At 36.3% G+C, this 24,309-nt stretch overlaps 5 protein-coding genes across 5 annotated transcripts; 3 read left to right on the forward strand and 2 right to left on the reverse strand.

The window, feature by feature from the left end:
• Positions 1–6,697: 6,697 nt before the first annotated feature.
• LOC130744978 (putative glycine-rich cell wall structural protein 1) lies at positions 6,698–7,024 on the forward strand. The gene has a single exon (XM_057597133.1). It carries the CDS (start codon positions 6,698–6,700, stop codon positions 7,022–7,024), a length of 327 nt encoding a protein of 108 aa, XP_057453116.1.
• A 1,583-nt stretch (positions 7,025–8,607) lies between these two features.
• LOC130742975 (uncharacterized) lies at positions 8,608–9,441 on the forward strand. The gene has a single exon (XM_057595088.1). The coding sequence runs from the start codon at positions 8,736–8,738 to the stop codon at positions 9,288–9,290; it is 555 nt and encodes a 184-aa protein (XP_057451071.1). The 5' UTR covers positions 8,608–8,735; the 3' UTR covers positions 9,291–9,441.
• Positions 9,442–11,141: 1,700 nt separating this feature from the next.
• LOC130747136 (uncharacterized protein At2g27730, mitochondrial) lies at positions 11,142–14,738 on the forward strand. Its single transcript, XM_057599975.1, has 4 exons — positions 11,142–11,299; positions 11,719–11,853; positions 12,803–12,841; positions 14,168–14,738. The coding sequence occupies exons 2-4, from the start codon at positions 11,746–11,748 to the stop codon at positions 14,369–14,371; spliced, it is 351 nt and encodes a 116-aa protein (XP_057455958.1). The 5' UTR covers positions 11,142–11,299; positions 11,719–11,745; the 3' UTR covers positions 14,372–14,738.
• Positions 14,739–15,873: 1,135 nt separating this feature from the next.
• On the reverse strand, positions 15,874–17,303 carry LOC130747139 (protein FANTASTIC FOUR 3-like). The gene has a single exon (XM_057599977.1). The coding sequence runs from the start codon at positions 17,053–17,055 to the stop codon at positions 16,150–16,152; it is 906 nt and encodes a 301-aa protein (XP_057455960.1). The 5' UTR covers positions 17,056–17,303; the 3' UTR covers positions 15,874–16,149.
• A 2,249-nt stretch (positions 17,304–19,552) lies between these two features.
• Positions 19,553–24,309, reverse strand: LOC130747137 (rho GTPase-activating protein 5-like). The gene is made up of 5 exons (XM_057599976.1): positions 23,351–24,309; positions 21,611–21,731; positions 21,293–21,412; positions 20,945–21,175; positions 19,553–20,439 (listed from the first exon to the last, which is right to left on the reverse strand). Exons 1-5 carry the CDS (start codon positions 23,809–23,811, stop codon positions 19,903–19,905), a joined length of 1,470 nt encoding a protein of 489 aa, XP_057455959.1. The 5' UTR covers positions 23,812–24,309; the 3' UTR covers positions 19,553–19,902.

A 24,309-nucleotide genomic window follows, 5' to 3' on the forward strand; every position in this document is an offset into this window, starting at 1 on the left:
AACTAAGACCATTGCATATCAAGATTAATTTTGGCGGAAGTATGCTTTATTGTTAATAGTTTTTTTTTTCTTGGACTAAATTGATATTAGTTTAAAATTAACATTAAATTTGATTTTAATTTAAGGTACTGTGCTAAAACCATTTGCAGATATAACTTTGTGTTCTGTTACACTTTTGGCATGGATGTTACTCTTTTGCTTATACATTTGATATTTATTAAGTTTAAAACTGAAATCATTAGTGCACAAGTTTCCACTACCCGTTCATTCACTCACTAAGCTATCTCATTAAAACACCAGGTTTTTTACTAATGTATGTAGGTTCTCATGTGTATTTGTACTTAATACTTAGCTCAAGTGAGCTTTACTAATATATATAGATATAGATATAGATTTTGTGACGGTAGTTAATATATAATTGAACATGTTTTATCAATACTTTTCATTTTTTGAGCTGAGCTGTTGTTCTAGGCTAACACCTAGTGCTATTATTCTGTAACAATATTTTCAAAATAATATATATATGAATATTATTTAATGCATAAAATTTACCAAAATTTGTGTTTGGTTTTATTGGTTAAGCCCTTTACTCTTATTTCCAAATTTGATGGGGTGTTTGATTCTCACTTGTCTAAAAGATATTCTAGAATTATCACTTAGCATGTTGTTATGTATTATGTTCTACATATATTTATTCAAGTTAGCCATTGGCCAAGTGCTAAATGCGTTGGTTTAATCCCTTTAGCTTTTTCCACACCCTTAAGGCTTTGTCTGTGGCAGGAAGGGAGGTTTTAATTAAATCGGTGGCCCAAGCCATCCCTACATATATTATGAGTGTTTTCTCTCTACCCTTGGGTTTGTGCCAACATATTGAAAGTATGATTAGCCGATTCTGGTGGGGGAGTAAACAGGGGGAGAGGAAAATTCATTGGGTGAATTGGAATTCCTTGTGTCAACCTAAGAGTGCTGGCGGTATGGGTTTTAGGCGATTTAAAGCCTTTAATGACGCGATGCTTGCTAAACAAGGCTGGAGGCTCTCTACTTGTATTGATTCTCTGATGTATAAGTGTTTAAAAGCACGTTATTTCCCAAGAACTACATTCATTGAATCATCTGTTGGGGGGCTCACGAGCTATACTTGGCGCAGTATTCACCAAGCAGCATGGGTGATCAAAAAATGATCTTTTTGGAGAGTAGGGAATGGTATGGATATTCATATATGGGGAGATAATTGGCTGCCTAATCAACCAGGTCACCAGATTTGGTCCCCAAAGCCTGCTGATAGTGATTGCACTCATGTCTTTGACTTAATTGACAGGTCGAATAACTCTTGGAGGATGGATTTGCTTCAACAATTGTTTCTCCCTTTTGAAGCAGCCCAAATTGCACTTCTCCCGCTTGAAGACTTACAGCAACAAGATTCCCTGGTGTGGAATGCAACGCAGAATGGTATGTTCACAGTACGCTCAGCATATCATAGCATTCGAAATTGGGAGGAGCGGGGGATGGCTTCTTCATCTGATACCAGCAGCGACGTAGTATGGAAGCGCCTGTGGCAGCTGCAGATTGCTCCAAGGTATGCCCACTTTGTTTGGAGAATAATTAAAGGGATTGTGCCCACCAGACAAAAGCTTTGGAATAGGGGAGTGCGTTGTCCATTCTCTTATCCTAGGTGTATTCACGTTTCTGAATCAGTGGAACATGTTTTGAGGGACTGTCCATGGGCTAGGTGCGTTTGGTTTGCTTCTCCGCTTGGTCTCACCTGGCCGCTTGTTGAGGAGCAAAGAATGAGTGAGTGGGCTTGTTCATTGATCCTATCAGCGCCTACGGAAGTAGCTGAGCTTTTTGCTGTGCTTTGTTACCACATATGGAAGGCCAGAAATTTATTATGCTTTGAGGAGAAGGAAAGCTTAGTTCAAGGAGTGGTGGCAGCTGCGGTGGGGAGCATGTATGAGTACCAGCGTTGCAGCAACTGGGCCGGGAAGGACGGGAAAATGGAGCTCGAAGTCGGTCTCCGCCGAGGTGGCAGGCTCCAGATCCAGGGATTATAGCAATTAATGTTGATGCAGCATGCGCTGATTCTGCCTGGGGCATTGGTTTGGTTAGTCGCAACCAGTTTGGGAACGTGCTAGTTGCTAGGACGAGATCTCTGAGAGCTGCGTTTGGCCCTGAGTATGCAGAGGCATATGCCATAAAATTGGGTTTGCAGATGGCTTTGGAACGTGGGTTTACTGCTGTGCGAGTTGAATCAAATTGTCTAGGTGTTGTGCAGTCCATTTTGCAGCGTAAATGTAATGGCTCGTACCTAGGTGTTCTGCTGCAACAGATCTTTAGTTTAGTTTGTCAATTATCTGTTTTTACTATAGGTCATGTAGGTAGAACTGCTAATAGAGTGGCAGGGGCGGAGCCACCAGGGTGGCTTACCGGTGCTCCGCGCCCCCGAATATTTTCAATATTCATACTAGTACTAGGTATATTATTTTTCTAGCACCCATGATAATTAATATATATTACAAGGTAACACAGGTCATATAACAATTAGTGGCTTAATGGTCTCCTCATGAATCAATTCTCTCCTTGTCTTGGGTTCGAATCCCTTTGCCCCATTTATTTTCATTTTTAGACAAAAAAGACTATAAAAATGGATAATTGACTATAAAAATGGATAATTGCTGGGAATGAGAATCAAACCTCCTACTCCTAGGATAAAAACGAATTCATATGTTTACCACTATACTAGAAGAACTTTATTGACAACTTTAACAATTTTACATATTTATACATAACCTAATATCATAATTGGTATCAATTATATCAATTGATTCACACATATATTTTTTTTAAAGAATTTACATATCGAATCATTAGGATTAGTGTTTGATAAAATTATGTTTGATATAGCGAAGTTTGATAAAAGATAGAAGTAAGTTTAAAAATAAACATGGTTTAGATAAAAGAAAGTAAAATTAATATTTTGTTTGATATTTAGCCACTCCAGTGTCAAATTCCTGGCTCCGCCCCTGTGGAGTGGCACATGAACTTTCTAGAGTTTCCTTGGCTCATGATGATAATGAGTGGATTGGTGTCACTCCTTTTTGTATTCAACATCATGTACTCATGGACATTCTGTCCCTTCCTTCTTAATGAATTATCAAGTTTCCCGTCAAAAAAAAATGTGTTGGTTTAATTTGCAAAAAAGTTTGCCTTGTGAGGGTTGAGCTCCACCCAAGAGGTAGATTTTTAAAAAGGGGACTTCTTCCAAGCCACCACATTTCACATGAAAATCTTGCCTGTCATTTTAAGTTTTACTTAAGTTGTGGGTGATAAATTTTTGTCTTTTAATTCCTTAGAAATTGCACGAAAAAACAGGCCTCTTTTTAAAATTTATGTGTAGGATGCTTACGTGTTAGTCACATGGGATGTTGAATATGCAATTAAAGCCATGTGGAAATTATCTATCCTAGTCATCACACACCTTTTGTGACACATAAGCATTTTTTTCCACATAAGTGACAGAATGAGCAAAAGTGCAACTTCAAATAAACATTTTTTTTTTACAGCAAAGAAATCATTTATTGATATAAAGAGAAAACATGAGTGCCAAAACATCCCATGATAACAAATCCTGGCAGAAAAGCAAAAACCCCCTTTAGGACAAAGAGGGTCAAAAGTGAAATTAACCCATTTAAAAAATAATAATGTTTTTATTTACAGTAAAATAAGCTTTATTGAATAAGAGATAGAAATGTACCATGAGAATAAGTCTCTCATGAGAGCTAAAAAACCAAACCATATAAAAAACCACTTTTGGAGGAGCACATTTGGGATAGAGCCTCATTAAAACCTTTATTAGAAAAACTCAGTGGGATAAAACTTAGTAAAGAAAAAAGAGTATCAAAATCACCAAGTGACTAAAAACCCCTAAAAAAACACCCATTACACCCACCATTGTACTGACAACAAGACAAACCCTTATCTACCAAAAACAATTACATAGCCCAGTCTGGCAGTCTGTTATATAGCTTAAGACAATCCTTCAACATACAGGAGCAGCAAACCAGTTCTCCATTAGTCTCTAATTCAATAAGCTCATAGGAACTCTCGAAACCAAACCACACCAACCAAGCATAAAACAAGTCCATAGGTAAAAACCCACAGAGAATAAAATCATATGCTTGCAACCCCAGGCCACCACAAATAAATATCGAAGAGACAAACCCAGTGACCTCATCAGTCACAATTAAAATGAAGTTGGTCCAATTAAAAAGAAAGGAATTAGGAACCCAACTACCCAAGTACAGGCCGTGAAGTATATAAATGGAAGTCAGCGTAAGGCTTGATATTAAACCTTGGATTACTTGAAGGGGCAGCTCATATTGTGGAATACATTATTTTTTATAAGCAAATGATGAAGAGTGTTGCGTTATTTTACTTTGTGGTGCTTTTTCATCATCATCTTCTTCTTCCAGTCGATTGAGAACACTCCTCAAATGCAGGTACACCTCATTTTATTCACTATTATTAATTGAGATTTTAAGAAATATAGTAGGTTCTTCTTTATTTAATTTAATTTATTCACTGTAATAATTGAGAGTTTTCCAAGCTTTGGATGATATCAACATACATAATTTGAACTTATGTCAACCGGAAGTGAATGTAAAGAGAGCAATTCGTGAAGGGGGTAAAAGGAAAGAGGTTTTATAGTTTGCAACTTTCCCTTCCTTGGATGCTATCTGATTCTAAAACTTCTTATCATGGCGAGAAGCAATAAACTCAGCTTCTGTTTTTTCAAAAATCAATTGGCGAGAAGCAAAGCAATCTTTTTTATGTTTGTTTAAAGATAAATTCTACAATGCAAGGATTATGTTATTGATATCATGTTGAGACTTGAGAGCCATTTCCATAGGTGTCTACTTAATTTGAGACCCATCTATAATTTTTCAGTCTTAATTTATCATGATTTTTTTCATAACAAATTTTTATAATTTATAATTAAATTTTGTATATTTTAAATAATGAACTAGAGGGTTTCAAACTGTAAAAATTTTAATTTCTTTCAGTTATTGATTTTATTGTATCATAATTTCATGGTTTACATATAGGATTGAACAATTGAAATAAAATCAATATACCCGTATTCAATTTAAAATTAATTTTAAAAAAAGAATTAACTCAGGAGTTGGTGAACAGTTAACAAGCCTGCAGCTGGTGTTGGTGGTGGCATTCATCATCGTAATGGGCATGGGTATGGTAAAGGCGATCTGTTGCCCAACGCGGTACACCTACACGCCGCCGCCGCCGCCGCAGGTCATCATGACAACAAGAACCACCGTCATGGTATAAGTAGTGGCACATTAAATTGCGTTTGCCTCTACTTTTATCTTTACCTTCTTTTGTTTATTTCAATTGTTGTTGGAGTTTCCCTAAATGGAGTTGCCTTAGCTTGTACTGATTTTGCAGCTCTCACAATTCATGTATAATATATGTCGTATGATACGAGAAAGTTGTGCCCATTTCCTATTATTGTGGGTTAATTATTTTTCTATATAGAAAATCCAATATTACAAATTAACTTATTGTAATTAATTAGTTTAGTTAGTTGGTACTTGGTAGTTAATGTATGAAACACAACATGAATTTTCTGTCACGCATACTATTTGTGACAGTTTTTTAACCCCACAAACTTCATCAAAGTTAAAAACCGTCATAAAATAATATATAATTGGAGGATGTTCCAAGAAAGTATAATATGTATCAATACTATTCATTTTTTTGAGTTGTTAGGCTATAAACATGGTGCTATTATTCCTTAACAAAATTTTCAAAACAAAAATAAGGAAAAACAAGGGATTTCAGTTTTTCTTAGAAGTAGTTAAAATTAAGTTGAAACGTATTAGGAATCCAAGATATATATGTTGTGAAGTATATAAATAGAAAATTTGTTTCAAAAAAAAAAGTGTATATAAATAGAAGCCAGTTGGGTGAGGTTCGATATTAAACCCCCTTGGAATTGAAGGGAAAGCACATGTTATGGAACACATGAGGAAGCTTGTTGTGTTATTTTGCTTTGTGTTATTTTGCTTTTTCAAAAGCACCTTGCTCTTCAAGACAACTCAGAACGCCATGGAAACTCCTTAAATACAGGTGCTGTCCATATTTTGTGCTATTGAGTTTTTCAAAACTATAGCATGTTCTGAAATAAGATATTGTTTGGAACTTCGCGTCTCTGCCAATGTAGTTTCAGATTCTGAACAAGAAGCAATAAACTCAGTTTAAAAAAAAAACAATTATTATATTTCTTCTGCCAATGGACGCTTTTTTTTCCTTTTAGCAATAAATCTGTGAAAAAAAAAATTATTAAATTTTCAAAATTACCCTAATTTGAACACTTTTGAATTCAATAAATTTTTTCTCCACTTTCAATTATATGCTTTGATGAATTTCTCACATCGAGTTAACAACTTTTCTAAATCTCACTGTCTCTGTTTTCATATTAAATATGTGAGTCATAGTCATAAATATTAGAAAATGACTTATATTTAGAGAAAAAAAACTCTAAAAAGTAATTTATAATAATATGAAATTAATGGAGTGGATCTTGTCTATGAATAATTGATGATGTAAAAATATTTACACTAAAATGAAAATTAATAAAATTAATATGATCATATATTATATTGCAGATAGGGCAAGAACAATGGTATTAACAAGTTCAGAAGTAATTCGAACATCAGTAGTTAACAGGAAGGGTGGTGGTAGTGGTGGTGGTGGCGGCAGAGGAGGTGGTGGTCGTGGTGGCGGAGGCGGTGGTCGTGGCTTTTCAAGTGGTCGCTCAAGGGTTGGTACTGGTGTTGTTGCAGGTGCTGCTGGAGGTGCTGCTGTAGGTGCTACCTACGGGAGTGCAAGCGCAAATAATCATCCTAGCAGTAATGGCACATTAAACTCTGTTTGCTTGTATTCTTACCTTCTTTTGTTCATTTCAATTGTTGCTGGAATTTCCCTAAATTGGGTTGCTTTGTACTGATTATACAATTACCCTCATTCTATTGTAATATATATATATATATATATATATATATATATATATATATATATATTATATTGTCTGTGTTGTTTGGATCAACGTTATTATAATCATTTATGAATCCAATTGATTCCATTAAAATTGCATATAGTAAACGTGAATTAAAATGATAGTCAAAGTTTTTATAGTTTATATTTTTTTGTTACAAAAGGAAAAGTTTCATGATTTATGTTTAGCGACTTTTATGAAGAAAAAAAAACTATTTTTGCATGATGTCATCCAAATCTTCCTTCTATCAAGTGAATAAGAATGAAAACCTTGAAATTAAACAAAATGTTCCTAAGGACTATCGTGCAAAGTTGAAGAGAATATTAAGGCTTATTAACGCTTTTGATCCCCCAAGTTAGTAAAATGTGAAAACAGGGTTCCTAAAGTTTAAAAATAGCATTTCGCTACCCCGACGTTAGGCACCGTCAACAGTTTTAGTCCCCAAACAGGTTTTCATCCAATCAATTAACGTTTTTGGCTGATGTGAACTTTTTTTAATGAGTTTGCATGGCATTAGAAGAGAGTGTGGACCCATGTCCCATGTGAGCTGCACGTGATTGCCCCTTTCATCATATCGCAAAATTGAAGCTTCTAGAAACATGATTCATCCCCAATTAGAAACCCTAAGTCCAAAATTTCATATCCAAAATATATAAAAAAATTGAAGCTTATGGACACAGAGAGGAAACAATCGAAAATTGAGAGTGAGCGAGACTAGGATCGATGGAGGCCATGGCGACAACCCGGTGCGGCGCCGCAGGAGTAGGTTCCCTGGCCCGCAATGGAGGCTTCGCGAAGGATCCATGATGGTGGCTTTCGCGGCGCATACGATGTTTGACGGCATCAGCAGGGTGCGCAGGAAGTGGTGCAGAGATTTCTACGGTGGCTCCTGGAGAAAGAGAGGATAAGGGCTAAGTTCTGGCTCACAACGACGGAGATAAATCCATTATGTGACGGGGATGACTATGTTCCTTCGATCTTCTCGCCCTCTAGTCGCATAGAAGTTGGCTGCAATGAAGCATGGATCGTCGAAGTTATTATGTCCTGTAAACTCAATGTCAGTTTCCAAGACGTGAAACTCGAGAAACTAAAGATAAGTTTAAAAGTTAAAATGTTCTCTTTTTACTAATCCAACACAGTTGTGCGAAATTGATACTCGATGTTCAAAACGAGCGCTTTGAGTCTCATATTTTACTAACATGAGTGATTCTAAACTTTTTATCTCTCTTCAATCAATTACATAAGGAGTCGGGTGATGTGACTTCTTTACTTGATGCGACACTTCATCTCAGACCACCACCACATAGATTTTCATCTTCAGCCCACATCCTCAACTTTATCTTCATAAAAACAAACAAAAAAACAAAAAAATTAACATGAAAGAAATCGTCTACTCACATTTGGTAACACAAAACATTACTCTTCTTAATACAAGTCAAGTCAAGTCTATTCAATTTTTATTGAAAAAGAAAAAAAATTGACCATGATCCCCACATGCTCTCTTCTTTTACAAGAACAATCCAAGGGTGTTATGGTAAAAAATCAATCCCCTCCGTCCACCGCCCATTTTTCTTCTTCTTCTTCTTGTCTTCCCTAATCTTTATCTAGCATCACACATTCACTCACATCACTATCACTATCATCACACAATCTTTCATCAGTGATGGGCAAAGAAGGAAAATGGAGCTGGACCTCGGCGGTGATCGGAGCAGCCTCCGCGGTGGCAGCCACGGCGGTGCTAACCGCAAAACCCAAGGACCCAACGTTCCACCTCATATCCATCAACTTCACCTCACTGAAACTCAACCTTCCCCTCCTCGACGCCGAGGTTCTCCTCACCGTTCACGTTACCAACCCTAACATAGCTCCAATCCACTACTCCTCCACCACCATGTCAATCTCCTACGCCGGCTCGCTTCTCGGCTCGGCTCACGTCGAGGCCGGTTCTCAGCCGCCGCGCTCCTGCCAGCTCCTCCGCCTCCCGGCTCGGCTTAAGGCTGTTGGGTTCGCGCAGCACGCCACGCGCTTCCTTGCCGATGTGGCCAAGCGCGAGATGCTCCTTGATGCTGCTATTGAAATCGCCGGCACCGCCAGGGTGCTGTGGTGGGACCATAAGTTCAAGATCCACGTGGATAGCCATGTCACCGTTGATCCAGTTTTCCTTGATGTCATCGATCAGGAAAACACCGCCGAACTTGAACTCTTCGCCGCCGCGTGAGAAACATTTATTGGCTAATTTAGATGTAATTGTAAGCACTTGGAAGTGGATATAACGCTTTAGTTATTTTTTTCTTCCTTAATGTTCTGATTTTCTTCACAAGTTGGATGAATTTAAACATGGTTTGAGATTAGAGAAAATGGTTCATACACACTTTAAGTGTAGATTATTTTTTTACTAAGTCAGTCAATTGATTTGATTCCCATCATATTATGAACTTCTTTCTATTTTGATTCAAATTAAGAATGAATGTGATTTTTTTTATCTATGTGGTATAGCTTCATTGGATGTCATTGATAGTGCAGGAAAATTATACTCTTGAAATTAAGCATTTTAGTAGAGATCTGTGAAGCACCTATTGAATCTTTTTTTGTTATTTTTTTGGGTCAAAAAATCTTTTTTTGTTTTAGATGGATATTTTTTTTACAGGGCTGAACTGAACCTGTTGGGGAAACTGTTTGGTCATTTGTTTTAGATGGATTTGTGAATATGAAAATGGTCAGCAAAATTAAAAAAAGAATATGGCAACATGCACTTATTTTCACTTGCTTTGGGATATGCACTTAAGCCTTCCTAAAGTTACTACCACAAATTTTGAATTGAGAATGATTTTCATATCAATGGTCCAAGATTGTGAACGGTTCGATGGTCGCGCATGCCAGGGTCTATTGGTCCACTTGAATAAGTTTCTTAGAATCACAAATACGGTGAAGTATACCAACATGTCTACAGACACTATTCGTTTGATGTTATTCTCATTTTCTCTCACAAATAAGATGTCAATCAGATTGATTTACCTCATATGTGATTATTGTGGAGATTATGGACATGAGAACAAAGATTGTCAATGAGCAAATTTTTCTCTAAATCTATTGATGCATTAAATTTTTTCATCCCTCCAAAATTTTAACTTTTGAATTATTTTTTGCATTTTGTCCTTATTGATAAGTTTTTCCGTCCAAACTGGATAGAAATATGACGGAGCATTACAAGTGTCATTTAAAAAAAAAAAATATTATTGACATAATTAAACACGTAAGAATATGTGTCTCTAGGCGTTTATTCTTCTACTACGTTTAAATCTATCTCTCCTCCTCTCCATTTTCTCATCCCCTATTGAAGTTCATCCAATTCCATTGAGTTCTTGTTCGAATCAAACTCAACAAGGAAGAATAACCAGACCCAACATGAAGCTCACACAAACTCAACCACATGCACCACATATCGCCTTCAAGGGCGAGGTTGAAGGTTGGGGTTTGGAGTTGAAAGGTGGGGTTTGTTTTGAGTTGGGGTTTTAGGTTGAAAGTTGGTATCGAGGGATGAAGTTAGGATTTAGGGTTTGTGGTTGAAGGTTGGGATTTGGGAGTTGGAAGTTGAAGGTCGGGGTTTACACTATGTGGGGGGGGGGGTAGGTGTGAGTGGGAAGGAGAGGGTGGTAGAGAAGGAGGAGACAAAGTGGAAGGATAAGAGGAAGTGTGAGTTGTCATGCTTAGGTGAACGAAAAAATTGAAGGGGGGGGGGGTAGGTGTGAGTGGGAAGGAGAGGGTGGTAGAGAAGGAGGAGACAAAGTGGAAGGATAAGAGGAAGTGTGAGTTGTCATGCTTAGGTGAACGAAAAAATTGAAATAATCCGCGTATCACACTGAATTAGGTTTCTGTCAAGAAAAATTTAACCTAATGAAAAAAAAAGCAAAACTAAATAATTTAGGAGATGAAAAACCCAACAAAACGAAAGTGATGTATATTTGAGGACCAAAATTTTATTTAGGCAAAATAGAAACCATAAATAATAATTTTAATCTAATTAGAAAAAAAAAAACGAATGGAAACATTTCATGAATGAGAAGTCAGAATAACTTGTGTTCACTCATCAGTCCATTACACCAAACGGTGTCGTATTTAAACCCTGAAACTGAAAGAGAAGGTTGTAGCGCCTCTTCTCCGATTCACCTCACATATTGCTTCTGCTTCGTACGAATCCAGTCTCGCCTCTCCACTGAACTGAGTCTGGTAATTCTTCACTCTCTCTCTCTCTATTGGGATCGATTTCCATTCACCTCTATGCATCATCATCAATCAATCAGCGATCTCATCCTGTTAATTTTTGCATTCGCCATTTATATAGAGAATTTCGTCCTCAATTTCATACCCTTAGAGTTTTATGTTATTAGTATTATGCACCGCTTCTCCCAGATTTACTGTTTCTAATATTTTTATCTTCTAATTTATCAGGGTTTTTGCTTCTAATTCACCATTCAAGTGTTTGCCCTACAAATTAAATTAAAAATGAGATCTATGTAGCACCACTTTGCCATTTTCACTTCTTATTGGAAAAATGTCTAGCAACATTGGGGTATATGATATTTAAATGCTGTTATTCTCTTATGTATCTGAATTAGATGTGTCTGGGTTTATTTTATCATTGACAGAAGACAAGAGGATAAAAGTTAACAGCAATGGCGACACGGGTGGCTGCAAGGTTTATATCCAGAAGGCCATTTAGCAGTGGCTCTGGAAAGATACTTAGCGAGGAGGAAAAAGCTGCAGAAAATGCCTACTTCAAGGTAACCTTTTAAAAGCTTATGTAGTAGACCTCTGTTTCTGGTTGTTTGGTTATATTGTGCTATGAATTGAAAGATGTGGTGGAGCGAATTTTCTTGCTAACAAGTTTTTCCTTGATTGTTTCCTTTACATTTTTCTTGCATATGGTTTAGTGTGTAAGCTTATTACACTTGAGGTGTCTATTTGTATTTATGGACTTAAATACCATTGTATAATTAGGATTTGCTTTTGCATTTTACTATTAGAGGTCCCAAAGTTCAGTATAACGTAAGAATTGAACTGTATGAGCTAGGTATAATTAGGATTTTCTTTAGCGTTCTAGAGGTTCAAAAGTTTAGTCTGATGTATGAATTGAACTGTATGAGCATTGGTTTAATGAATTTTTAATGTAGACACAACATAATGTTCTCAATGCTTCTAAAATATGCTCAGCATCTATATTGAAATCAGTGCTTCTGCAAAACATCGCTGCATTGTTCATCAAGAGATGTGAATGTGATGGTTAGTTCTGTTAGCATAGACCATTCTGCATCCTCTGTACACGTTGTGAAGAATAAAAATAATACTTTCTTTTAAAACATTCAAATTTTTAAGACGTTGAATGATTTCGTTTTAGCTTTGCTTAATCTATTGGAATTGTGTAAATAGATTTATCCTGAGTGTTAGGGTCATAAGTGTTGCCTTAGGTTCTAACTTCTGACAGAAGGAAACAAATATTTGTTCACTTTTTTGCTCTGTTAATCTTTTGTTGTAGTGTACCGCTTGTCTACAAATAGGTTGCTAGTTGCTATTCAACAACTTTATGTACATGTTGGTATAAATAGAAACATGAAAACTTAAAAGTATGCATCCATATCTTCCGCTCAAGTTTTTGCTGGTATGTTTGTCTACATCAGTATAGGTCTGCTTGTCAGTGGCATCTGTGGTATTTACTTATTTTTTGTTTTGCAGAAAGTTGAGCAAGAGAAGTTGGAGAAGGTTGCTCGGCAGGTATAAATTTCACCTCTTATTGTTTTAGCTTTTACTATTGCAGTACTGAGTACTGTACATCATGAACTTATCCTAGTACTTAACCGTTGGATCATCAACCCATTATTCTGCATTGAGGATTTTTTTTTGTAGTTTTGTGGGTTGCAAATGGATGGTTTTTTTGCTTTATGGGTTTGGATTATTCAAATAAATAGGAATGACTCATTTACCCTACCCAATTGAAACCCATAAACAAAAACTCTAAAATACTAAGGCGATTCCTTAAGTGCCCAACCTATTTGTTGGTTTAACTCATGAGGAAACTTGTAATTTGGCATAGAACACACTTCTAAAATAATCACTGCTTGTATTTGAAAAATTCAGTTGTACCCATATAAATTCATCATAGATTGTGACATCTTGGGTATGAATTGTACACACAGATGATTGATGTCCTCAGCTGCATAGTCAGATAATATATCTAGTAGATTTACCATTCATCATCGCATATTTATACGGTGGACCATTTCCCAAATGATAAGAGTGATTGTAATATAATATGAATGTTTGATTTTTGAACCAAATCCATATCTAATCTACTGTCTGAGTCGCCAGAAGCACATGATTTCAACAGTCCTAATTCTTAACATACTACTATGGTTATGGAAAGAACTTGTTTACTATTTTCTGGTGTGGAAGTATGATTTTGTCATGTGTGCAGATTGCATAAACTATTTATTAGACAATTTAGCTTGGTGTACTTAATGTTGTTTTCGTCACTGGATGATGCTTGATCCATGGAGTGATTAATGAATTAATGCAATGTTATTCTAAGTAAGGTACTGCAATAAGCTATCAGCAATTGGTGGTTGATCAAATGGAAACTTCACAAAACGTGCAATTGACTAATAGTTTTCTTTGCAGACATTGTCAAAAATAAATGTGAACAGAAAACTTGTGTTATTTCCTCTTAAGTATATTGTCATCATTAGTTCACATAACCCTTCTCCTTTGACTATTGGACCTTGCAATTTCACTTCCCTTTTCTTTTTCAGCTAACCTTTATGTTGTAAGGTTAAAATGAAAGTCGTTTTATTTAATCCTACTGAAGACTACTGAATAACATAATAATTCTACAATGTTGATTTTTCTTGATATTCTGCCACTTCTTGTTCTTGCTGAATGAAACACACTTCTATATTTTTTGTATTGAAGAGTAACTCACTTATTCTGTGTGACTTAATGTTTCTTTAACTTGTTTGCAAGAAATTGTTCTTCCTTTCTGCATGCATTGTCCATCAATATCATGCTTTGAAATTTACGGTAAATATATATGATATGATATAGGGTCCTCAACCAGAAGCAAGCACAGGTGCAGGCTCAGGGGGTTCTGTAACTGGTGGTGCCTCGGCACACACAGGAACATCAGCTGGCAATGTTTCAACTGACAAGTTCCGGAATTATGCAGTGATAGCTGGTACGATAACAATTTTGGGGGGTTTGGGGTGGTACCTTAAAGGCACTGCAAAGAAGCCAGAAGTGCAGGATTGAAGATTTCAGTGGTGCATGTTCTCATTTTGGTTGCAATAGTTGCACAAAAATAAATAACCACACACCTACTCTGTTTCCATTCCCTCATACTGTTATCTTTTATGTTTCCAGTGTTTTGCATGTGACCTATATATATTCTTGATGCTACATAGCACGAGAAGCATCAAAATTTGTCTTCACTAGTTGTTCAAGTGTCATGTAAGTGATCACATGCATTTGCTGCCCTTCATTGGCACGATGAGATAGTGATGAAAAAGAGTTTATTGTGATTGGTATTTGTTGCCGGAGCTGAAATTAGCGAATGACAATAGAGCCGACGAGGATTTTATTTGGAATATGAATTGAATTTTTGTATGTTTTTTTTAAAGGGGTGCATGTTTGATTTCTATTCATCAACAAAATTATTTTAAGCATTTTATTTGTTTAAAAAATAGTTTTTTAGTAAACATTTGAATACAAGCATATCTAAATGAATAAAAATAATCATAATTTGATAGACTAATTTTGTTATTAATTTGAGTTAAAATAAATTGAAACAACAAAGAGAACATACTACGGTAACGGTTATGGTCCAGACAATACAGCCTTCAATCTTCATCTTCTTAAGCTTTCATAGTCTTTAAGAATTATGGCAACTTGCTTAGCCAATGCCCTAATTCTTTCAGATACAGCCCTAGGCTTCAATCTAATCTAGAAAATACTTTCTTTTAGAGCATCTCTTCCTCCTAGAGGGAGTACTTAAAAAAAAATTGCTTTTTGTCACTCTCAACAACTTCTTCCTCAACAATGACCTTCTGCAGCTCTTATACTATCATCCTATCGGTCTCCATCTCCACTTGCAAATTGTTCTTGTTCTTGCCTCAGAATCTCTTCAATAATCAGCAACTATGAGAGGATTCCTCACTGGCCACATGAGTTTGATCCCTTTATATTATGGCTCTTGTTGGTCAACTTGTCAAGCCGGTAACATTTACATTTTGTTGAGGCTAGCTCTTTTAGTGGGAGCTTTTTTTTCCATACACAAGATTCGAGGGCGAGACCTTATTTAAGGATAATCAAACATACACCACTTAAAATAACCATCCATTTGTAAACTTGATTGCTTACAGTTACACACATATTTCACTCCAATTTCAACCATCAATTATTAATGATATAATTATTCGAGTTTTTTTTATATGAAATGATTCTTATAGTAGATCCCTAGCTTGGTGAATCGACATACACGTTTAGCGGAGATTTACGACTGTCACTAAATACAAAATGTAAAAAAAATGTTTAACCAGAGTTTCAAGCTTCGGATGAGTGCATGTGATCCCGAATGCAATTTTGGTGGCAACCCAGAACCCTCGTTAAACAAGTTTAATATTTTTTTTACACTTCACGTCAAGCAATGGTCATAAACCTTCTAAACGCAATTGTCAATTGAATGTCACGTCAAGCCAAATTCAATAACCATTATTGTTAATATGAAATATAACCTTTAATTTAGGGAAAAAAAACTCAAACAAAGATGGTAAGCAATATGCCTTTATTAGGAAGGGAAAAAAAAGAGACTATTTCGATACATTCATTTTTTTTTAAACGTGTATTTCGATACATTCATACTCTATTATTTGTTATCTTATTTTCATTCATCTTTTTCTATCACATCATTCATTATATCTCCCGAATATCGCGGATTTGGGATGTCATGATGATTTTTTCACAAACATAAATTTCCATTTTTTGTTTACTTTTTTCCAAGTGACTTATGCATCAATCTCTCTTTTCTCCATTCACTTCATCATCTCATCAGTTGCATTCTCATCACTTTCTTTTCCCATATTTTCTTCTCCCACGTCTGCAATTTCGACACCATCACAATCTTCTTCTTCTTCTTGTTCCATTTCCTCTTCTTCCAATGACTCTTCCTCAGGCTGAACAAACCGTAGCTTCAACCTCCCATCTTCTCTATGAGCATGCAGAAAATCCTGTTTGGGCACCCTTATTTCTTCAAGCACAAACCTCCCATTGTTCCTGTAAGACCTGAAGCTAACCCAAGGCTTCCCACTCCTCCTCCCTATGCTTGAAATAGGAGGAGGGAACTCCGCCCCATTGACCCTTGACCTTCCCCTGCATTCCCCATGAGAATTTTCTGAAGCAAAATAGTTTTTTGAAGCTTCTTTCTCACCCTCCTGAGTTTCCCAGCTTTCATTCATCGTCCCGTTCTTCGAGTCCTCAACATCATCTGAGCTTTCAAATCCAAGGCCCTCAGTGCATAGATGCAAACTTTCATAACTCAAGGATGAAAAGCTGTCACTACTTTTGTGACCTTTGGCATGGGTGGTGGTTGTTGTTATTGTTGCACCTGTGTTGCTTGTAAAAAAGGATGAAAGAGGGGGTTGGTCAATGTTTGATGATGAGTCAGGAACTTCATTCTGGATGAAATTTGCAGAGTCTATGATCTCTGAGAATGATGATGATGAACAAACAAGGGGAGATGAATCTGAAGAGGAAGGTGAAGGTGAGGATGGTTGAGGTTGAGGGTTTTCTTTGAAATGGAGCTCACCGAATATCTCAGTGCAAGAGGAAGAGTGCTTAATGGAATTGACATGTTTGAGCTGGTTCCATGAGAGGGTCTCAATCAGTGTTGGTTTTTCTGGCAATGGATTCTCAAAGATGTGTTGCAGGCAGGTTGACATGGCTTTGCTATCCAGTGTTGTTGTGTGTAGGTTGGTATTTTTCTAGACAGAACAGAGAGAGGCTTTAGTTTTGGTAGTTGAGGATAGGAGAGAAAAGGGGGGAAGAGGCATGGATATAGCATGAACTTGGAAAAAAATCAAGAGGTATATGCTATTGTTATGTAGGAGGCTGTGATTTTTGGTATCTTTTTATCCGATTATGTGGGCATATATGAGTGGTTACGCTGCTTGGCCAGGATTTAATTGCTAGAGGTATAACTACATTCACATTCAATTTTTCATTATATCTCTTATTTTTCTATCAGATCACTTATCATCCACTTATCTTTTTATAGGTGTGGGTGGATTTTGAGTGTTTGACGAATTTATTTATTATGGCGGCTAATTGGCCATAATTTTACTAGTGAGATTTTTTTAAAGATTTATGATTTATGATTTATCTTTGTATGTTATCTATAGATTCTAATCTCTAAGTGTGAGTGGATTTAGAGTGTTTAATGAATTTGTTTACTATGACTAATATTGGCCATAACTTGATTAGTGATGTTTTTTTTATTTCTTATTTTGAAAAGATTTATGATTTATCTGTGTGTATTATCTATAAATTCTAAGCGTATGTTTGAATTTCTGTTGAACTTAATATGAATTCATATTAAATTTGATATAGACAAATTCTAGCTTCTTGATTAATATATAAAATCACGTTTGTGTTTGCACTTATGTGAAACTAAACATAGTTTAAGTTGGATTCTCTCCTACTTAAAGGTCTTCTGGTCCCTCCCATGAATATGATCGTTCTTTTTGAAAGGAAATCTTTTGTCTTTATTTAGTCAAGTGTCACATTTAAAGTTTGTGGACTCAAACATAATCTACCCATGATTCTGCTACTGGCGCTACTAATTTTATGTCCTAGTCGTCAAGAATCAATAGTTGATAGTGTGATAACATGAATATATCTAAATCTTAACTGTTATCTAATTTTTGATTGAGATTATAGTACTATAAATGTACACAAATAGTAGAATTTGACTCCTCTATCTGAACGGTACTCCCTTCGCATACTAAAAAGGTTGTGGTCCTATCCTCTTTTTTTTTATCATTCCATTATCTCCATGTGCATAAATTGGCCTGCTCAAGGTCTTCTTTTATTCCTTAGGACATATATCCTGCACGTAGACAATCTTGTTCTAGTTGAGAATATACACATCATGATAAGGTTAACTGTCTTATCATGGTTTAACGTATTTTTATCTAATCAGGTACAACTCTAGAAATTTAAATTTTTTGTATCCTTCATCTAGATTAATACCAAGCCAACAAGTATCATTATCTCATATTAGGCCACCAAATCTTAGCTCAGATAATGTATCTTTCTCTACCAAAAAAAAGAATCATTATGCTATGATTTCTGGGTATATGTTGATGCATTGGTCCACTTTTTATTCTACAAAAGCTCTTTCAATTCAGGCTACCTTTGGAAATTGGAACCACCTTTGCTACCAAATAATGATTGGAATTGGTCAGGCTCTGGTGCTCTACCATCACATGCAGGATTCAGCACTCAGAAAAGGCTACAGTGCAGAATAGCCACAGAAAAGAACAACCACTAGTACCACTTGTGAATATATCAGTGCTGGAAAGTGCATGAGGAATTTTCGGTTAGTTTCCTTTACACTTGCCTGGTCCAAAATGGTTTATTTTCATTTTTCACTTAGCTCTTGCTTTCACCTCCTTATCCTTTACACAATGAATGCGTTTTGGTGGGGAAGTTGCTTGCAATGCTTTCTTTGAAGTTCCTTTAATGTGTGGTTTTCCTTTCTCGTGATGTTAGCTCAAGAGATTCTTAGGTGCATGAGTACATTACTAGGTACTCAATACTCGAAATTTATTCTGTATACCATTGACTTTAATTATAATTTAGAAAAATGCTAGAGATTAATTTACTATTTGGCTGCAAGTGGATTACTCCGGAACTTCTGTATGCATTATTCAAGTATATTGCAGGATATTTGTCATCTCGCATGAAACTTCGTCAAATTTCAGAATTCAGATTCTCTCCGGCCTTTGCTGCCAATAAATTATCATAAACTCTTTAATTTAATAAATTAATTTTTACTTAGATTAATCCTAGTCATTGATTGCAAAAATTAATTGTCTATTAATTGTGCTGAAGGGAGCTATAGAGAACCTTGCTGCAGAGAATCCAAATTCCTCTTCATAGAACTCAGAATCATGCAGTTTGAGAATTTTGTTGAAGTTGACTTGAGACAAAGGTTCTTGCTCCTTTGCAATAATAAATAAACTAAAAGCTACAATTACCTACGAGATTAGAAATCATTTAGCAAAGTAGTCAATAATATCATTATTTAGCAAGTACTTAAGGATTATGGCAAACCTATTGTACTGCATTAGTTGCCTTGTACACTGGTAGGATACCTAGTAGGTAGTAAGAATCCATAAGTGATTAACTTGAACATTGCAACAAATGACAGATGAATGACCAACCAGGAATAATTACCAGAACACAACTTAACACACAGGAAAAGATTTTGTTACAATGTTAGTAGAGTTGTTTGTGCCATTCTTGAAAGAAAACAAGTTCAGCAAACCAAGGAAATTCAAAAAACTGAACCATTTCACATACTTATCATTCCAAGTTGCAGCTTCAGACCCAAACAAACTTACAATTACAGAAACAATTTAGAGCTTGTTTAGATATGCACCAAAGAGCACTTATTGGAGCTTATCTACTGGGAAAAAAAACACTAGATAAGCTCCAATAAGCGCTCTTTGGTTTGCATTTTGCATCCAAACCGGTTCTTACACTACAGCACAGTGATGCTTCTTTCACCGCCAGGCTTCTATCCTCTCTGATATTGAGTCTATGAGGCTCAAATTGCTAATACCTTTTTTCTCAACAGCCACTGTTCCATGGATCATAGGTTGCTGGCCTCTGGTTTTCTTGAAGCCCTTTTTAGCAATTGAACTACTTGATTGACCAGTCTTACTCATCCCAACATTTCCTTTGGGTGGAAACTGACAATACAAATCCTCTTCACAAACTAGAATCTCAGAAGAGCTCATCAAACTTTCAGGTTCTCCTTCAGTTGAATCTTTGTTTTGGAAGGGTTCAGGGGAACATTCTGATACAGCTTTCTCCCAAACAAAGGATTCCACTTCCTCTTCATTTTCTGAGGCAACATCTTGCTGGTACGATCCCAAAGGACTTTGGTCCTCCCCATTCTCATCAGAAGGCTCTAAATCAAATCTAGGAGAGGGTTCTACCACAGAATCCTTTCTTCGCTGCAGTGTCCTTAATATTAGTGTCTTCAAGAAGTTCATCACTTGAACTGCATACATCAATGCAGTCAAAGGGTCTGCCATCTGCAATCAGCTTTACTCATCAGATACATAAGCCACATTTCATTGGCATCTTAAACAGTCAAGACTTCAATAAAGTGGAAAGTATGTCACAATGACCATGTAAGTTTGTCAAGCAGTTATGATACATAGACAGGAAACAGTACAAACACATCACATATACTTTAATTTTCGCTCTATCTCTCACTTCTTATCATATCACGTCATATATAACTTTCATTACCTCTCTCTCTTATCTTCCTTTCTCACTCGCGGTGTCTACACAACATTTTCTTTTTCAAGCCACAAAAGGAAGCACTTAAAGCCTTCACAGCTTTAAGCACACACATGACCAAATTCAAACAAATAGGGCTGAAAATACATGGAGTACAAAACATCAATTGTTGCCAACATGTCCACATGCAGTTTAATATATTAGAGAATGAAAACAATGAAAAGGACTAATACAGTATATGTATGCATTTTCCTCCCTACTATTCCTGGAGAAACTGAGTTTACTGGAACTAACCTGAGTCATATTTGGCGCGAAAACCATGGCAATATTGTGTGCATTCATCTTACTCAGATGTTCCTCTTGGACAACATCAGCCATCAGATTAATAGCCCAGTCAAGAAGGGAAGCTTCAGTGTGAGGTAGTTGCCTTGCCAGTTCAGCACAATCCTCTTCATTTTGACATTGCATTACATGCTCTGGTGATAAAGAATCCAGAATACCTGTAGGCAGTTCCCTAAACCAAGCCTTGGGAAGCACAAGAATATCAAATCAATAATCATGCCAAAACAAAATCACAAACAAATTATATAGTAAGCAGAAGTTACAGATTGTATTTTCTAGGATTTACTTTCATTGTTATACCTTGATTAGTCCTGCCAAACAATGTACATCAATGCCTTCTGGGATCACTCCCCTATTTATTTGATCCCTAACATATTCCTCTTGAGTATTGTCTGCATTAATTCTGAAAATCCCCTCTGCCTGCATACATAAATTCAATTGTTTAACCAAGATTACATTTTGACATTTGTAAAATGAAGCAATGACAGATTGTAGAGTGGTGAAGTATAAAGGACTGTCTTGTTTTTTTTTTTTGTAATTGTGTTCAGTTGTTATATTCAACAATATGAGAAATTGAGACAAGGAGAAGATGAGCTGAGAAAGATCTAGGTGATCAACCTGCAACCCTCCTTGGGCATACAAGTGCCTTTGCATTTGTAACAAAATTGTTGGCACACTGTTCCCTCTTGTGTCATATGATAACTGCATTGATTCTGTTGAAACTCCAAACACAGTTGCACTGCATGTGAAAATGAAAAACAAGAGAATTCACCAAAAATCACACATCACATTAGTTCAAGGATTTTGAATTAACTAAACAAGAAATGGCAATCATGCATTCATGAAAAAGACAACTAACATCTTCATTCGTGATGAATACAACTAACTACAAATAGGGTAGCTCTTTCATGCCCGCTCTCAAATTTAGAGGGCTGTGCTGCTCTCTTCTTATTAATCACTAAAATGTAAATTTTAAAACTCATTATTTGTGAATTATGACAGGGCAGCACTCAGGAGGGGTATGGAAAAGTTTTCACTGCAAATATTCTACAAGGTTGACAGAGCTTTGAACTTCCAAAGAAAACTATATAAACATTTTGTCATATACGACATTCACTCATCACAAGTAATACAATTGGACAGAAGTCATAAAAATCCTTTTGATATTATCCATGATTGTAATGGTGGCCTATAGCCCAAGATAACTACTAGTACTTCCTCCATTCTATTTTTGTTGTTTTAATTTCTTTCATTTATTGTGGGTTGGTACTTGGTGGTGGGAAGTTGAGGAAGAATAAATGTAATGAGTTTGTTGTAAATTAGATATCAACTAAAGACTTCTTAAACTACATGCATAACCTTAAACAACTAAAATTATGGACTGAAGGTAGTAAGAAACCAATGACCATCATCAAGTTAATGATTTGTAGACCAAAAAAGGGAACATTTACACATTTAAACAGATGGACCACATCCGAGGCCCCAAGGCAGCTAAAAAAGTCACTAAAAAACAAACAAAGTGCCTTGTATGAAGAATTGACAAAAACAGACAATCTAGAAAAGGCTTTTAATGTGACAATCAAAATCACTAAATAGACTCATAAAGCGCTTACAAAATTGGTAGCTATCTCACTTGAAGCAGATTGCTGGAAACTAAACAAGGTCAAAGGGGAAGAGATAGCAGCATTATAAAGCTAGAGATCTTATAGATGCAGATTTTAAGCAACAAGACAAACACAGGTAAAAAAATATCAGAAATTTCAACTAATCTGTGCTGTGATTAAGATTGAAGAACCTCTTAATATTTAAACTCCTGCTCTTTTTTTCTTACAAGGAATGACCCAAGTGTACAAGAAATGGGGCAGTTGAACCCCAAGAGAAAAAAATTCCTTAAAAATGGTATTTTGATGTCTGAGTTATACAAATTCCAGAAACAGAAAATCACCATGCAAGCCCCAGTATGTAAAGAGGGCCTACATTAGATTGAAAAAGGATATAGAACAATGAAGATTGAATTAACTCCAATTTGCTTGAAATTCCATTACTGCCCCACCTAATGACTAATCCAAGGAATAATACATACACAGTTACACGCACCCCACATAGTCAAACCCATGTGAATGTCAATGAACAAAAGGAGTAAATTGCTAATTTGTAACTATACACCCCACAATGCTGTGGGAAGAAAATTCACACACTACATCTAAAGAAACTTAGTAGTGTCATGATCATGACATATGATATTAATGATGGAAAAAGAAAACAACATTGATTACTTTTTCAAAGTAAAAGAAAACAACAGAACAAATTAACAACAAACAACAATGTAGTAGTGAGTGTGAGTGAGTGAGTACCAACCTTGCACTGGGAGGCCTTGTGGGGACTTCAGGTTCAAACTCAACAGGCAAACCCAAGAAACCATTGAACCTATCAAAGGTAACATGCGCAACATGGCGCACATTAGTGGGCCAACCAATTTCCATGGCACAGAGTTCCCTCCCTTCACTCTTGCAAGCAACCAAGGATTTCCTTAAAAGGGTCACAAGAATTGCCAAAAGGGACAGCTCCTGCTGCGTCCTGTGGTGGTTTCTGTCAGTGACCACCGTGATCTCCTCTGAGTCACCGTCAGTGACCGTAGAAAAACCATCCACAGCCTCAGCTACAGAACAAGAAGCAGGGGAAACAGAGGAAGCAGAGGAAGAAGAAGAGGGTGGTTGTTCTTCTTGGTCTGGACGGCTGAGAATGAGAATGCCGCCATCAGAGGAAGAAGGAGTGGTTGGCGATGATGTTGGTGTTGGAGAATGTAGCACCTCTGTCATGGCTGGCAATGAAAACAAAGAAAAAGAAAAAAGAAGAAGACCCTTTCTTCTTGGAAGATAAAAAAATGATTGAAAATGAGAAAAAGATTTGATTCTGATGAGGAAATGGTCAATCTCTTCAAGAAAAGAGGTAGTTGGAGGTGGATCCAAGAAAAGGGTAGTCTCGAACAATGTGGAACGTGAGGATCATCATGAACTGAAGTTTCATTTGTTTATTGTTTGTGTTGAACATAGTGTGGTTCTGTTGAGAAGAGAGAGATGGAGAAAAGTGGTGGGAAAGAAAAGGAAGTGAATTGATTCAACTGCAATTAGTGTACTGGTATGGTGAAATGTAACAACAGCTTGCAACTGTGAAGAAAAAGAGAGATATGGTGAAATGTAACAACAGCTCACACACAATAACTGTATTGAAACAAGTACAGGTACAGCAGTTAAGAGCAATAACACTGTTTGGTAGAGCACTAGAGCTTTTTCAACTCCTATGACTATCTACCTTGG

Source organism: Lotus japonicus, chromosome 3 (genome assembly GCF_012489685.1).
Source record: "Lotus japonicus ecotype B-129 chromosome 3, LjGifu_v1.2".
Classification (NCBI taxonomy): Eukaryota; Viridiplantae; Streptophyta; class Magnoliopsida; order Fabales; family Fabaceae; genus Lotus; species Lotus japonicus.